This window comes from Ceratotherium simum, chromosome 12, assembly GCF_057802395.1.
Source record: "Ceratotherium simum simum isolate JZ-2026a chromosome 12, ASM5780239v1, whole genome shotgun sequence".
NCBI lineage: Eukaryota > Metazoa > Chordata > Mammalia > Perissodactyla > Rhinocerotidae > Ceratotherium > Ceratotherium simum.
Window position 1 is genome coordinate 65,613,522 of NC_141911.1, and position 17,767 is coordinate 65,631,288.

At 37.2% G+C, this 17,767-nt stretch overlaps 1 protein-coding gene across 1 annotated transcript in view; it reads left to right on the top strand.

The window, feature by feature from the left end:
- The window catches only part of ARSJ (arylsulfatase family member J), a 73,407-nt gene extending 56,188 nt beyond the window's left edge, over positions 1 to 17,219 (top strand). Inside the window, exon 2 of the mRNA XM_004426552.3 lies at positions 14,767 to 17,219. Within this exon, the coding sequence (XP_004426609.1) occupies positions 14,767 to 16,165 (1,399 nt within the window). The 3' untranslated portion in view covers positions 16,166 to 17,219. The remainder of the gene's footprint in view (positions 1 to 14,766) is intronic.
- The last annotated feature ends 548 nt before the right edge of the window (positions 17,220 to 17,767 follow it).

Below are 17,767 nucleotides of genomic sequence, written 5' to 3' on the forward strand. Positions count from 1 at the left end.
CTTTACAATTTACAATGTTTTATAGATTTTATTTCATATAATCCTAATCAAAAAAAAATCCTGTGGGGTTGTCGTGTTGCTATTACTAATACCTTTTAAAAATGAAGAGACTGAGGTTCAGGTAAGTGGCTTGCTCAAGACTACGCAGCCAGTAAGGAGCAGGATTCAGATCCAGGCATCTTGACTCCTAATATTGTAGGCTTTTCTCAATACCACCACGTGGGCTGGATTGTTTCCATAGTCCATGCTAGAAAACTTGCTGTGATGTCAAGCCATTGAGCAGAATGTCCAGAGATAAAGTAAGGCTTCCACTAACTCCTCCACCAACCTGATTTCTAACAGATATGAAGGACACATTTTCCCACATGCCACCCAGGAAATGGGTGGTTGCCCTCTAAAGAGATGTTGGGCTGTGGATCCAACCCTGACCACCAGGGGCAAACCTTTTGCAGAAAATACAGTAGTCCCCCTTTCTCCAGTTTCAGTTACCTGAAGCCGACCACAGTCCAGAAATATTAAATGGAAAAATTCCAGAAATAAATAATTCATAAGTTTTGAATTGCCCTGTTCTGAATAGCGTGATGAAATCTCCCACCATCCTGCTCCATCCGCCCAGGACGCGAGTCATCCCTTTGGCCAGCGGATCCACGCAGTATCTAATACCCGCCCGTTAGTCGCTTAGTAGCGTCTAGGTTATCAAATCAGCTGTCACGGTATCACAGTCTTGTGTTCAAGTCACCCTTACTTTACTTAATAGTGGCCCCCAAGCCCAAGAGTAGTGATGCCGGCAATTCAGATATGCCAAAGAGAAGCCATAAAGCGCTTCCTTTAAGTGAAGAGGTGAAAGTTCTCAACTTAATAAGAAAAGAAAAATAATTTTATGCTGTGGTTGCTAAGATCCACAGTAATTTTTATTACAGTATTTTGTTACAGTTCTATTTTATTATTAGTTATTGTTAATCTCTTACTGTGCCTAATTTATCACAGGTAAAAATGTATAGGAAAAAACATACTATATCTAGGGTTCGGTACTATCCATGATTTCAGGCATCCTCTGGGGGTCTTGGAACATATCCCCTGCAGATTAGGGGGGATTACTGTACAGAGAGTTGCCAGAATGCATGTGAAATAAACACTGTGAGCCTTCTAGTTAGTGCCCTTTCCAGGCTATAAGCAGTGAGCCTTCTGCTGAGGAAAATCATCTGCCTGTATAATGATTACTTTTCACCTCACTAGTAATTTTTGGATAACTTTTCTGGAAAAAAATTCTCTCTATTATCATAGAGAGAGTGCTGACCAGCTGCTTTCATATTCAGTGATGAGACAAAAGGGGAAACGACTTCACCTGCATCCAGAGGGATCAAGGGGAACTGTGATCGAGACGTTCTGGTGGTGAGCCAGAGTGGCAGGAATTTCCTTCCCTGGGGTGTGGCAAGGCCACAGGTTTTATCTATTAGGGATCTTCAGGGCATATTTATTTTTCTTTTTATTTTCAGCTCTAAAAATTATTATTATCATTGTGAAATACTTCAAATATACTAAAATTTCTTAAAAATAACAACAAATACTCTGGATATTTTTCTACATAAAGGAGAAAGTTGAATGAAAAGAATTATTTTATAAAATTAAGGCAGCTATAACATGGTATTGTCAATGTGGTAGATGAAAGATGATCTATAATAATTGTTACAGCAAGGGATTCTTTTTTTTTTTTAATATGTTGTTTATTGCAGTAACATTGGTTTATAACATTGTAAAAATTTCAGGTGTACATCATTGTACTTCTATTTCTGCATGGACTACATCATGTTCACCACCAAAATACTAATTACAACCCATCACCACACACATGTACCGAATTATCCCTTTCACCCTCCTCCCTCCCCGCTTCCCCTCTGGTAACCACCAATCCAATCTCTGTCCCTATGTGTTTGTTTATTGTTGTTATTATCTACTACTTAATGAAGGAAATCATACGGTATTTGACCTTCTCCCTCTGACTTATTTCACTTTGCATTATAACCTCAATGTCCATCCATGTTGTCACAAATGGCTGGATTTCATCGTTTCTTATGGCTGAGTAGTATTCCACTGTGTATATATACCACATCTTCTTTATCCATTCGTCCCTTGATGGGCACTTAGGTTGCTTCCAAGTCTTGGCTATTGTGAATAACGCTGCAATGAACACAGGGGTGCATGTACCTTTGCAAATTGGTGTTTTCAAGTTCTTTGGATAAATGCCCAACAGTGGAATAGCTGGATCATATGGTAGTTCTATCCTTGATTTTTTGAGGAATCTCCATACTGTTTTCCATAGTGGCTGCACCAGTTTGCACTCCCACCAGCAGTGTATGAGAGTTCCCTTCTCTCCACATCCTCTCCAACACATATTGTTTCTGTCTTGTTAATTATAGCCATTCTGACGGGCGTGAGGTGATATCTCATTGTAGTTTTGATTTGCATTTCCCTGATAGTTAGTGATTTTGAACATCTTTTCATGTGTCTGTTGGCCATCTGTATATCTTCTTTGGAGAAATGTCTGTTCAGGTCATTTGCCCATTTTTTAATTGGGTTGGTAGTTTTTTTGTTGTTGAGATGCATGAGTTCTTTATATATTTTGGAGATTAAGCCCTTATCAGATGTATGGTTTGCAAATATCTTCTCCCAATTGTTAGGTTGTCTTTTCGTTTTGTTGATGGTTTCCTTTGCTGTGCAGAAGCTTTTTAGTTTGATGTAGTCCCATTTGTTTATTTTTTCTATTGATTCTCTTGCCTGGTCAGATGTGGTGTTTGAAAAGATGTTGCTAAGACCGATGTGGAAGAGCGTACTGCCTATGTTTTCTTCTAGAAGTTTCATAGTTTCAGGTCTTACATTCAAGTCTTTAATCCATTTGGAGTTAATTTTTGTGCATGGTGTAAGGTAAGGGTCTACTTTCATTTTTTTGCATGTGGCTGTCCAGTTTTCCCAACACCATTTGTTGAAGAGACTTTCTTTTCCCCATTGTATGTTCTTGGCTCCTTTGTCAAAGATTAGCTGTCCATAGATGTGTGGGTTTATTTCTGGGCTTTCGATTCTATTCCATTGATCTGTGTGTCTGTTTTTGTGCCAGTACCATGCTGTTTTGGTTACTATAGCTTTGTAGTATATTTTGAAATCAGGGAGTGTGATACCTCCAGCTTTGTTCTTTTTTCTCAGGATTCCTTTAGCTATTCGGGGTCTTTTGTTGTTCCATAGAAATTTTAGGATTCTTTGTTCTATTTCTGTGAAAAATGTTGTTGGAACTTTGATAGGGATTGCATTGAATCTATAGATGGCTTTAGGAAGTATGGACATCTTAACTATGTTAATTCTTCCAATCCAAGAGCACGGAATATCTTTCCATTTCTTTGTGTCTTCTTCAATTTCTTTCAGAAATGTTTTATAGTTTTCGGTGTACAGATCTTTCACCTCTTTGGTTAAGTTTATTCCTAGGTATTTTATTACTTTTGTTGCAATTGTAAATGGGATAGTATTCTTAATTTCTCTTTCTGCTACTTTGTTGTTAGTGTACAGAAATGCAACTGATTTTTGTATGTTGATTTTGTATCCTGCAACTTTACCATATTCGTTTATTACTTCTAAAAGTTTTCTGGTGGATTCTTTAGGGTTTTCTATATACAAAATCATGTCATCTGCAAATAGTGACAGTTTCACTTCTTCCTTTCCAATTTGGATGCAAGGGATTCATTTTAATTTGCTAAATTTCTTTCATGTAAAGCTACTTATAAAGTTCAACACTTCAGAATATAAAATATCAATTCCACATCCTCATCTGCCAGCACTAATTGCTTATTAACACTGCCATTTTAATAATAAATCCTAAGCTATTCAAAATAGTTCAATATCTGTATTCAGGATAGGCTCAATAGTCATCACTGTTAGAATTTAGAAAAGACACCAATAGAAGGTCAAAGTCACAGATAGGTTAGAAGTCCATAAATTTATCTTTTAGGAAAAAAATTATTTAATAAATGTCAGTTGTTGCCTGTGTTCTATTTCTAATGATGCCTGCATGAAAATGTGTGGCTCTAGCCTTGAGAATTTGGACATACCAATTAATGCAGTTTTTACTCAATAATTCTCTTCATCTTACTTGAAATTGCTTTATAACATGGAATTATAAACTTCCTTTAAAAATAATGCTAATTAACTGAAAGTGTAGTAAACCCAGCTGTCTTGAGGAATAAGCAAGTATATTCTCTTCTAAACTTTCCCTAAACATAAAAATTATTCTCTACTTTTTTCTTTGACAGGCTGTTTTTTTTTTAAACATAGAAAACTGTTTTTTTTTTTTTTTTGAGAAAGATTGGCCCTGACATCTGTTGCAATCCTCCTCCTTTTTTTCCTTTTTTCTCCCCAAAGCCCCAGTAGGTAGTTGTATGTCATAGTTGTACATCCTTCCAGTTGCTCTATGTGGGACGCCGCCTCAGCGTGGCTTGATGAGTGGTGCATAGTCTGCACCCAGGATCTGACCCCCAGGCTGCCAAAGCAGAGCGCGCGAACTTAACGGCTATGCCACCGGGCCGGCCCCTATTCTCTATTGATACTTAGTATAACACGACGTGTCCCATAGAGTTATTTGCCATAAGTTCTCACTATCCCTTCTGTTCCCCCACAGTACAGTGCCTGGGACGTTGTAGGTTCTTAATGAATGTAGTTTTTATTAAATGGAATTTGTGAATTTTCTTGGAGACTGACATCATTTTCTCTGCTATGCCATCTTGAGTTCCAGTTTGTTTCCACTTGGCTTGCAGCTAAGACACTGATGCATTCCACCTGAGTCTGACATGAAATTCTTTCGCTATATGTGGCTAACATCAGGTGCAAAGACACTCAGTTATTTGAAAGATAATCTCTAATCATGGCTAAGAGGAAGTAATTCTGATCAAGAATGCAAGAGTGTTACCACTTTGTTGTTGGGCTAATTCCTAGAGAAGCCATCTGGTGAACATAAATGTCAAGCTCTTCATAATTTTTCTTTCTTCAAAGTAAAAACTACAAAGAAAATGTTGGACTTCTTAAAAATGGCAGTTCTATTTCTAGGGGAATAACTAAATTATGGACTGATGCTTATAGAGGAAAGTGAGAGATGATATTTTCAAAATAATTGAAAGGACTTTTTTTCTGAAGGAATCTATATCTTACATGGAAATTCTAATAATGTCAATGGGATATAGGTTAAGGATATTTTCCTTAAGACATTTTGTCTTTAGGGCAAAGTTGGTAACATGAAGTGTGCTTTAATATTTAAGCTACTCTCTGGTCTACACCTCTAAGTACATCTTCTGTTTAGAACAGAGAAGATAATTGCTCATTTAAAAGAACTGATATAATAATACTCTGTGGTAGCAGTGAGACTAGCAAGAAAAATAGAAATTTTATTTTGACAGTATGGGGTACACTTTGCTTTACGGAATATGTGTGTCCTTGAAATAGTCTCTGTAAATTAAATAATTTCAAATGCACCTCTGGAGATCCCTCTTAAATTTTACTCCGTAAATAGTTTTACAGATAAGGAATCCATTAATCGTATAAGTGAATGTTCACTTAGATAGATGTTCGGTAGTTTTTAATTTATGTATTAGACTTTATTTTTTTTTACATAATGGAGTGTAGAAAGTATGGGTCTTCAAAAGGAATAATTCTAAAAGAGAAAGAGAACATAAAAAAAAAGGGGGGGTCCGGAAAAGACCCTGTAGTTGGGGACTAAACCTACTTTTTGATGGAAACTGCCAAGAATTCACACATACTGCAGAGGAGATTAAAAAGAAAGTTTTAAGAAAGAAACCACTTACCATGTGATTTACAGCCATGTTTCTCATGAGACCAGGAAAACTGTAATCATGTAGCAAAAGACTTGATGTGGTAAATGTTAACATATTGTGCAGGAGCAAGGCAATGGCAAGCACCAACAGCAGGCTCTGACCACCAGGAAAGAGCATTCAAAGGCAGGATTAAAAAATTACTTGACAAGTTGTCCTTTTGCTTGTTTAGTGAAAGGGGGCATTTTCTCTCGCTTTTAGGGGGTAGTTACAGAATTCATTTAGCTCATTCCATCCCCTTTCTTCTGGTCTGAAGGTGGACTTCTGAGTAGATGTCCCCACTAGGAAGAACATTCCTTGTTGAGATGAATGAGTGTTTCCATTCATTTAGCATTTAGATTTCTTTTTCCATTTTAAATTAATTAATTCCCTTGGTAAAATTAGTTCCATATTAGTAAATTAGTCTGAGTAGAATAAGCCAGTTATTTTGAAACCCAGTCATCTGAATTTCATTTATTTGTAAATTTATAAAACAGAAAGTGAAAGCTTCCTCTTCTCCCACAGTTGTTGTCTTCCTAGAAATAACCATATCTAACAGTTTGGTGTATATCTTTACAGTTTTTTCTTTCTCTTTCCCTCTCAGTGAATACACACACACTCTAGTTCATTCATCCATTCAGAAATATTTGTTGATGTCCTATTATGAGCCAAGTGTTGTTTTAGGTGATGTGGATCCAGCAGTGAATAGTCCCTGCCTTCATTGAACTTACACATTTTTTACTATAAAAATGTAATAATACAATCGATACTCTGCCATAGCCAGATGTGTTGCACTCAACAATACATGGTAAGCACTTCTCCACATCAGCACTCAGAGCCCCCCAGATTCATTTTTTTCTTCTTCCATCTACACATCTTGAAATAGTCTATGCTCACCATCTAGACGTTTTCTCTTTCCACGTATGTCTCAACTCACTAAAATCTGGACTTCTTCCCCCACCATTCTACTAAAGTATAGTTTATCAGGTCACACGTGCTTATTGCCAAGTCCAGTTGGTGCTCTTCAACTATCACTTTCTTTAGTTTCTCTACAGTATGTGATGCAGTCGACTCTGTAGAACTCCCCTGCACTACCCTAGTTCTCACAGTCCCTCAGACTGTCACTGGTGCTCCTTGCTTTTCTTCTAAATGATGGGATTTCCTGGGCTCCATCTTTGGCCCTCAGTCTCCCTTCTGTCTTTAGATAGTGTCTGTGCTCCCATGACTTCACCTCCCACCTGTATGCTGATGAGTCTCAAATCTGTATGTGATTTCATCCTACACATCTCCAGATGGATATCATACAGGTGCTTCCAACTAAATGCAGAGTAGTACTCATCATCTGCCCATTCATTCCTGTTCTTCTTCCTGCATTTCTTAACTTAGAGCAAGAAACTTCCTTTCACCCTGCCACCCAGACCAGACTGTTTGGACTCATTTTTAACATTCCCCTCTCCCATGCTCCCACATATAGTCCGTAACCCTGTCAAATGTCCCTCTTTGTAATCCTAATCTTCTCCTCCCATCTGCACTGTCTACTCATCTCAGTTTTGACCATCAACATTTATCTCTCACTTAGATTAGGGCAAATACCCACCTGTGTCTTGTTCCACTCCAGTCCAGCCTTCATATTACAACCAGAGTGATTTTTCTGATACTAAACTTTTATTATGTTATTCTCTTTTCCAAGGTATTTCCGTGGCTTCCTATGAGCTCTACATCAAGTACAAAAACCTTAGTACAGCTGTATGCTGTAACACAGCTCTCTGTGATTTGATACCTTCTCGTCTCTGTAGTCTCATCTCCCGTCAGGATGTGTCTGAATTTCTGCTCTCATATTCTGAACAGTGGATCCACGGAAAGCCAGACTCTCTCTCCCCTTTTGCCTTTGAACCTTCTGCTCCTCTACTGAAACACTCGCTTTGCCTTCCCTGCAGCTCTTCACCTGGGTGGCTCCTCCTCCCTCAAGAATCATCTCAGATTCATGCTCCCTCATGACTGTGCTTTTGTCCGTGTTGTTCCAGGTGGTTGAAATATCTGCCTTTTTCCCACATTCACCTAGATGCTCCTACAAATGCATTCAGATCTTACATAGCCCCCTCTGAGACTGTTTCCTGACCCGCTAAGGGCATTCATAGAATGCTGTGGTTGTCTTTATTGAGGTTTTTACTCCCATCACCATAATCCTCTAATTGTTGTTTGTCTCTCACGCTACACTGAGTTCCTTGAGAGCAAGACCCATCTTGCTCAACTTGGTGACCCCTAAAGCTGGCAGTGTCTGGCTCATGGTAGGTGAATGAGTGTTCAATGAGTAATTCATTCTAAACCATGCCTAGTTTTTCATGGTAAAAACTGAAACACCTTGAAAACATGAGATGAAAAACTAAGCATAGGCTTTTTATGACACCCCTCCTCCACTTGCAGCTGCCACCAGAAGATATAATTAACTGAAAGATGAAATTAAGACCTATAAATAGAGTTACAGTCTTTGAGACAAAAGAATCTTTTGGAAGGAAGTGAAAAGGAACACCTTTCAGAATATGGAAAATTAGTTATATTTTTCCAAGTTATAAATATCTGACTGACATTTGATTCATAAACTATAGTCTCTTGTACCTGTTTCCTTCCCTTCAAAATATCAACTCCCACTACACTGTTGGCTGGTTGGTACTCTCTAGCCTTCTGGACTTTAGAGTCTGCATGCAATTACTAGGATTCATATTTTATCCTATAAGTATTTTGTACTTATAAGGATACATTAAATATGATATTTGGATTAAAACAATAATATTGTATTAGACATTCTTAGACAACGGAGAATTCAAAAACAACTGCTACTACCCTCCCCCAGTGATATAAATTAATATTTTAAAAGGTTACAAAACTCTTCATATATTCTAAATGCCATGCTGAAAGGCCCACATAGCTTTTTTCTTTTAAGTTGGCAGGAAAGTAAGAATGATGGTATTGATTTTAACAGGTTTGGCATCAACTCTAGATTTACTATTGTTCATATGGAATTTTCTTCACTTAGTAGCCAGATGGTGACAAAAAAAATCCACTAAATTTCAAAATTAGTTTATTTTTTTAGCCAACATGGTTATAGCATTCAGAATATATTATGTCAAAAACCTATTTTTAAGCTTACTTTATATTATTCAAAGAAAGAAATATATATTGATGCATTGTGGAAACTTCTTTATCAAATACTTGTACATAACATTATAAACTTGGTTTTGTAAAGCTGCTCAGAGGTTGTATGAAGTTCTTTATGGTAACATTAAACTATAGTCCTTGACCCATGGATTCTTATAGTTAGAAGGAACCTTAGAAGCCATATTTTCCAGTTAGAGTACTTCTTTTCCAATTCAGGTAGATCTTTTACAGAATCCTTGGCAGATGATCATCCAGCCTATTTTGTTGGTTTTTGTTTCTTTTCTTTTTTAGAATTTTGTGGTTTTTGCATTGAGTTGACATTTGCCTCCTTGTAATGTTATCCATTAGTCCTAATTGTATACTTTGGAATAAAACAGAGATCAGCTGCTCCTGATCCTGTTTGGATCAGGGAATCCTCCCCTCATTGGAGAATGCTCCCCTCATTGATTTATTTAGTCCTATCATTCTAAATCCAAAGTATACATTTGATCCATCCACTTACTTCCATTTTTACTGCCACTAGATGGTAGTCCAAGCCACCATCATCTTTGACCTAGACTACTGTAATAGCCTTCTAAACAATCTCTGTGTTTCAATTCTCATCTCTCTACAATCTCCTTTCTATACCAGTGGTCTCCAAATTGTGGTCCATACACCCTTGAGCAACACAGGATGATTCATTAGGATGCAAGAAGAAATACAGCAATTCTATTTATATTTATTTTTATCTCATTTTTTTTAATTTTTATTTTGTGTACATTTTATAATGTTTATAAATTAGTACAATAGTGCATGTGTGTAATTTATAAAAAAATAAATGTACATATATTGGGGGAACATGCTTAAATATTGAAAACTCTATTCCAGATATGTTCTGATTAGCACAGAATAGGATTATTGCTTCTCAGAATTTGCACACTGCCTTTATAATAATGTAAGATCTTATTAGCATTTTAGCTCTCGTTTTCTTTTTTGTTTTTTATTAAATTCATAATCTGATATATCCAACTTCCCAGAGCCATTTACACAGTCTTAAATACCTAACATGTAAACAATTGATTTTTTTAATTAACATGTAAAGCCTTCCATTTATCCCAAGTAGGTTTTCTTACACATTTTTAAAATTTTTTGAAACAATCTCATACTTATAGAAAAAATTCAAGTACAACACAAATAACATTTTTTCCCAAACCATTTGAGAGTTGATTGCCAACCTGATGCCCCATCACCTCCAATACTTTAGTGTATATTTCCTACAAACAAGGATATTCTCCTACATTAGCCACAAAACAACTGTCAAAATCAGGAAATTAACATCGTTATTCCCATGTAATCCTCAGATTCCATTTAAATTTTGCCAGTTCTCCAAGTATGTCCTTTACCATCACGATTCCAGTTCAGAATCACGTGTTGCCCTTTACTTGTCATGCCTCTTTAGTCTCTTTCAAGCTTGAAGAGTCCCTCATTCCTTCTTTAATTTACGTAACCTTGACACTTTTGAAGATTCCAGGCCAGTTATTTTCTAGAATGCCTCTCAATTTGGGTTTGCCTGATGTTTACTCAGGATTAGATTCAGATCATGCATGTCAGCCTGGAATACCACAGAAATAATGCTGCGTTCTTCTCATTGCATCCTATCTGGTGGCACACGATATTGACTTGTCTCAATTACTGATGATGTTAACTTTGATCGTTTGATTAATATAGTGTTTATCAGGTGCCTCTACTGTACAGTACTCTTTCCCCTATATAATTAATAAGTATTTTGTGGGGAGGTACTTTGAGACTATGTCAATATCCCATTCCATACCAAACTTTTACTTACATATCTATTTATGTTAGTATGGACTCGAGGTGTCCTATCTCATTCAGTGAGTGTAATTTGTTACTCTCACTCTTTATTTTGATGCTCACATGGCCCCAGATTTGGCCAGTGAGAGCCCCTTTATTCAGGCTTCTGCATCTTTTTGACATATTCCCTTCAATCTTTGAGCCCTTCCTTAACTTTCCATCTATATTTCATCATCTTTGTTTCAACAACATTTCAGGTCACTTAGATTACTTTGAATCTTGATTATGACCCTTATAACTTAACTATTCCTCCTAAATAGTAAGCATTTCTTCTATTTGTTTATTCACATCATGGATAATAATGATCAATGAACTGAGGCCAAAGAAAGGGCTCTGCTGTGCTGCTCCAGAAATTACCTTCCAGATCAGAGGTCCTCAACCAATTAATCAGGATTTTGTAGTATATTTTGAAGAATTATCTGATTGGTCTTCAAGCTAGATGCTGCCACCAAGTCAAACTCACTGTCAAACCAAAGACTCTACGAAGCTCTTCCCTAGACTCCAACCACCTCCTTCTTGAAATAAAAGAATTTGTCAGCATTTGGTGCTGTTCTCCATGACTGACAGTGCTGTCTCCATCCCCACTTGATCCCAAGGTTGAGAGAACTCATACCTTCAAGTTTCCCCCATCGCTAGTAGGATCTTTACTTTACACTTAGTAATATCAAAGCTTTGGGGAGAGGAAGGGAAAACAAAACAAAACAAAAACTTAGTTTCTGGCACACTTTATACACTCAGTAATATTTCCTGACTGAGCAAATGAATAACTGAAGATTAATGCAAATGAATTAACCCAAATTTTAAATGGGTCTAGCTGTTCGATTAGCTGTCACTGTACTACGGAAAAGTCTCCAAAGCCAAAAATCTGGATTCTAGCGTGGAACCTCAAGACTTACAGCTGTAAAACTTGGGAAAGCTACTAAATTACTCTGAGTTTCAGTGTCTTTTGTTGTTGTCGTTGTTGCTGTTGTTAGGTGGAACTAATAAATGGAATACCCTTGCCTGCTCCACAGAATTTTGGAAGCCAGAGAAGATCATGTAAATGAAATTTTTCTATATGCTATTAACTGATATTAAAGTGTAAGATTATTAATCTTATCATGACTCTATCGTGCTATCTTACAGTTGATTTTCCATTATTTTATAAGAAAAGAATCATGAGCAGATTTTTCAAATGCCCATCATTTTCCCAAGTTATTTACCTAATATTGATCCTTTTTAAAAAACAGAATGAAGCTAACTTCATTTTCTTGGCAGAACTTGGCAGAATTTTTCTTTTTGACTCTATCTAATTTGTTCTTTTTGAAATGCTCACAAATCTTCTACTTAAAAAATTATCCTCAAATTTTTCTGGGATCAGCATAAGCCTCAGTATTTGGTTTACAAATCCTTCCTATCTTTAATTAGAAAGTTAGAGCAGATTCACTTCTCAGGACTGATGGCATCTTTGCTCTGCTTCTTGATTTTCTGAGAAGTACTGATACTAACTCTTAAAGAGAACAGAGAGAGCATCAGGTTTAGCCCTTTTTGTTCAGGAATCAATTTCACAGCCTGGTGGGGCAGGTTGGGGGAGTTGGGGACATTTCTATGTCTCTATCCTCCCATGTATAAAATGGACATAAAGAATCCTATGTCTGAGTGCTGTAATGAGGACTGAATGCAATAATGCACATGAAAGAAGGCCCATAAATTATAAAACTTTATATAAATGCTAGTAACATATGGTTCAGAACCCTGGGATGATAATAGTACAAGCTATCATTTGTTGAATGTACTCTCTTTACCAGACTCTGTGCTCTCTTTTGGTGCTACAGCAACACAATATGTATTATTATCCCTATTTTACAGATGAGGAAACTGAGGATCAGAGAGGTTAAGTACTGCCCTAAGTCACACAGCTAATAAGCAGTGGAGAAATTCCAACCCAGGTCTGTCTGACCCCAAAACCTATTCGCTTAACCCATGTTCCAAATTCTACTCCAAGCTCCCTCCTGTTTGGCCCAAGAAGCTTGAGCTCATTTAATCAGGAGCTGCCCTGAAAATCTCTCTTCTGTATGAGCTGCTGCCAAACCTTTATGTTGTTGGTTCTAAATTTTCCAATATGAAAACCATTCTACTCTCTGGACAAGACAGAAACCACAGAGTAGCTTAATAGCTCTGAACTCTCTTACCTATCTGCTCACACTACACCATCTTCTGAAAGCAGCAGAGCTCTCCTTTTGTACTCTTTTGTGTGCACATTTCCTATATTTCACACTTTTCAAAAGCCTCAGTTCCTTTGCCTTTAGCTCAAGAGGAGAAAATGCCCAATTTAATTAGAAAGACTTGATTTGGTTAGTCATTCAGTGAATTGAATAGATACTCCAGCCAAGTACATTTTCTGCATAAGATAATTATTTAGTTAATACAGCATGCCCATGAATCCTTCTCTAAATTCTTATCCATATAGATTTCTTTTTCAAAAATTTCCTCAGTGTTTACATGGATACATGTTACCAATTTCTCATGTACTTGTACAAAATTAGTGGTTTTGGATCCTAAACTGGATCAAAAATTATCAAGGGCAGTAACAACATCTGAATTTGGCGCTAAATCATGCTTATGAAATGCTTATTTCTTTGGGAGTTTATTACACTTTAAATTACCACAACTGTGATCATTGTGAACCTTTGACAGCTAAATGATCAGCAGAGTAGACAGGGCCCATATGAATGCTGCTTTGCATTAGTGACCTGAGGTACCTAAAAACCAGCAACTTGTTGCTGCGATTGACACTTGAAAAGAACTCACAGTTGCATTATACTATCATTTGAACATTTAAAAATAAATTGAACTATTCACCCAAGGCACCTATAACACATTGGCCTGTCAGGTTAAATCAACTTGAAAAATTGTTGTTTTTGATCTCAATATTACTCTTTGTAATTTGATTCCAAGAGTATTTTCACATTTACCCTAACACTCTGCAACTTTCATTTTCTCAGATTTCTATATTTTCTATTGAAAAATCTTTTTGAACTTATATAATGACTATAGAATCAATTGCTTTTAAACTGTCATGAACTAATAGGCACATCTTGACCCAACTGAAAATGCATGCACTTATGTGATAATAACCATTCTCTGGAAAAAAGCCTTTGGGAAAAGAACAATGCTAGAAATTAACATTTACTCAATTTTAATGTATAGAAAGGGTTACCATGTTTTCTTAGACTATATTGTAAGTGAATATAAGTTTTTTAAAAAGGAGACACTGTGGGAAACATATGAAAGGATTCATTTCCTGCTATTTTGGGGAAAATGTAATCCTTCCTTAGCAGCAGCTAAAACATTTACTCTAAAATGGTTTTTCAACCATAATGTATTGTTAGTCAGAAACATTCTCTTTCTCTTTACAGAGATCTAACAGGTTGGGGACTAATTTTAAAATATTTTTGACAATCAAACAGATTTTTGTATAATTTTTGCATGTATTTTTAGTACTTCAGAATTAGCTTGACATAAATGATCTCAGGAAATGATTTAAGAGCTAATGTGAGCTCCCCCGACTAAAAACAATACTAATAATGACACTCTCAAATTTATATCCTTTTTCGTATGTCAGTTTTCTATGTCACATAATTAATTAAAAGATTAACGTTTATTCAAATTAATTCTGTTACAGGAACTTTAAAAACACTTTGAGATAAAAGGTGAAATCTTAGTTTCAAAAGTACTGATTTAGAGTCAAATGTATTTCAAATGTTAAGCATGAAGTTAATCAGGGTAAGACTTGAGTCAATAGTAGAAATGCTGAATTGGTTATATTTTATTTGGGGTAAAGTTTCTCTTCGTAGAAACATTATTTAAGAATCATTGTTTTATGTGGAATTTCTCTTTTATCCTGCACTGACAACGTCTTTACTCTTTCGTCAAGGTATCAGATACACACCGGACTTCAGCATTCTATCATAAGACCTACCCAACCCAACTGCTTACCTCTGGATAATGAGACCCTACCTCAGAAGCTGAAGGAGGTTGGATATTCAACCCATATGGTTGGAAAATGGCACTTGGGTTTTTATAGAAAAGAATGCATGCCCACCAAGAGAGGATTTGATACCTTTTTTGGTTCCCTCTTGGGAAGTGGTGATTACTATACCCACTACAAATGTGACAGTCCTGGGATGTGTGGCTATGATTTGTATGAAAATGAAAATGCTGCCTGGGACTACGACAATGGCATATACTCCACACAGATGTACACTCAGAGAGTGCAGCAAATTTTAGCTTCCCATGACCCCAGAAAGCCTATATTTTTGTATATTGCCTACCAAGCTGTTCACTCACCACTGCAAGCCCCTAGCAGGTATTTTGAACACTACAGATCCATCATCAACATAAACAGGCGGAGGTATGCTGCCATGCTTTCCTGCTTAGATGAAGCAATCAACAATGTGACCCTGGCTCTAAAGACATATGGTTTCTATAACAACAGCATTATCATATACTCTTCAGATAATGGCGGCCAACCCACAGCAGGAGGAAGTAACTGGCCTCTCAGAGGCAGCAAAGGAACATACTGGGAAGGGGGGATCCGGGCTGTTGGCTTTGTGCACAGCCCACTTCTGAAAAACAAGGGAACGGTGTGCAAAGAGCTTGTGCACATCACTGACTGGTACCCCACTCTGATTTCACTGGCTGAGGGACAGATTGATGAGGACATTCAACTGGATGGCTATGACATCTGGGAGACCATAAGTGAAGGCCTTCGTTCACCCCGGGTGGATATTTTGCACAACATTGACCCCATTTATACCAAGGCGAAAAATGGCTCGTTGGCCGCAGGCTATGGGATCTGGAACACCGCGATCCAGTCAGCCATCAGGGTGCAGCACTGGAAACTGCTCACGGGAAACCCTGGGTACAGCGACTGGGTTCCCCCGCAGTCTTTCAGCAACCTGGGGCCGAACCGGTGGCACAACGAACGGATCACCTTGTCCACTGGCAAAAGTATCTGGCTTTTCAACATCACAGCGGACCCGTATGAGAGAGTGGACCTCTCTACCCGGTACCCTGGAATCGTGAAGAAGCTCCTCCGGAGGCTCTCACAGTTCAACAAAACCGCAGTGCCTGTCAGGTACCCCCCCAAAGACCCCAGAAGCAATCCTCGGTTCAATGGAGGAGTCTGGGGACCGTGGTATAAAGAGGAAAACAAGAAAAAGAAGCCGGGCAAAAAGAAGACTGAGAAAAAGCAGAAGAAAAGTAAGACAAAGAAGAAAAAGCAGAAAGCAGGCTCCTTTCCAAATTGCTCTTCAGGTGTTGCTCGAGGATAAGTGCAAATTTTTGACTGGGTAAACTTAAATCCATTCTTTCTCCTGTTTTCTAGGCAAACCAGCAAAGTTGGCTCAATAGCATCACTGCCATAAGCATCAGACTTTTCATGTTGGGCCACCCCAGAGACTTCTCCACCTGGTCGCCATGTGAAACAACTGGTCTGCTTGGTGCCAAAGGTGCTACTCTTGCGAGCCACGCTTAGAGGAGAACGGAGATGTTTATTTCTCCTGCTCCTTTATAAAAGGTGGTCGCTAATGAGGCACTGTTGTGCCTCAGTCAATTGACCAAACACTATGCTTTAAATCATTACAGGAGACAATTTCCTGCAATCGATGAACATGCTAATTTGATGGAAGCTACAGGGTAGCATGATTAAAAACTACCTTTGATAAAGTATGGTCAAAGTTTGCCTCACCTCAAAGGACTTGAAAACTATATTTTCTTAGTGGATTTTTGTGTCTCTATCATATGACACTTGGGTTTTTAAATTAATTCTATTTCATGTATCATTTCCTTTCCTGTGAAAATAAGCTGTTCTTCTCACAGGCGAACAGCTTGCACCTCATTTTATCATGCACGAGAGAATGGCAGATAAGAATGTTCGAGCACACTGCCAAAAACATGAATGTAACTATTTTCTAAACACTTTACTAGAAAGGCATTTCAGCATAAAATACATAATTTATTTTTACAGAGAAAAATATTAATTATTTTGTTTTCATAAAAAGTTATGCAAATGATTTTTAATTATTTTATTTTTATTTTCTACATACCATCAGAATTTTATTTCATGTCTTCAAGATTACCAAGCACTGTAATACTATAAATTACTGTAATATTGTGTGAATTCATAGACTATAAAAACAAAATTATTCAGAGAAAAGGATAATCATTATTGTTCAACCATTATTTTGAATGTAATAAGATGAATATATTCCTTACAAATTACGTGGAAATTCAGTGTTTTTACAGAGTTGAGAGACAACTTTATTGTTTCTATCATAAACACTTTATTTATGTATCTTAATTATTAAAATGACTTATTTTATGGCACTAGCAAATTTAGTGTGGCTTTTCTGATCTAAATTCTAGATAAAATTATATTATTCATTTTAACAAACAAAAATCTTCACAAATAGGCAGCTGAAGGTATGATTTGCTAACGACCATAGTAATATAATATGGAGTTTACAAATAAGAGATATTTCCACTTTGCTATTGCGTGGAGGAAGATGTTCTCTTGTTAATAAATAACAATTCTCATGACCCTACTCTTTTACAAAGTGGACACAGTGGGGAGATACAGAGAGAGGAAGATATGGATCCCACCTGAAGTAGTTAAAAATCCAGTCTGGAAGTCACACATGCAAACATCATGAGGAGGATTAAAGGAGGGAGATCTGTAATTAGGGTTATCATGGATCGTCAATGAGGATAGATTGATGTGGTTCCCGTCACCCTGGCATATTCTTTAAAGTGCCCTCTCCGAACTCAGAGGCCTCTAAGCTCATAGTCTACACTTGAAAAATCACCCAGACCAGGAGCTGTGGTGTGTGAAGTTACACCTGTGATAACAAAATGTGTGTAGTGGTACGGCAGCA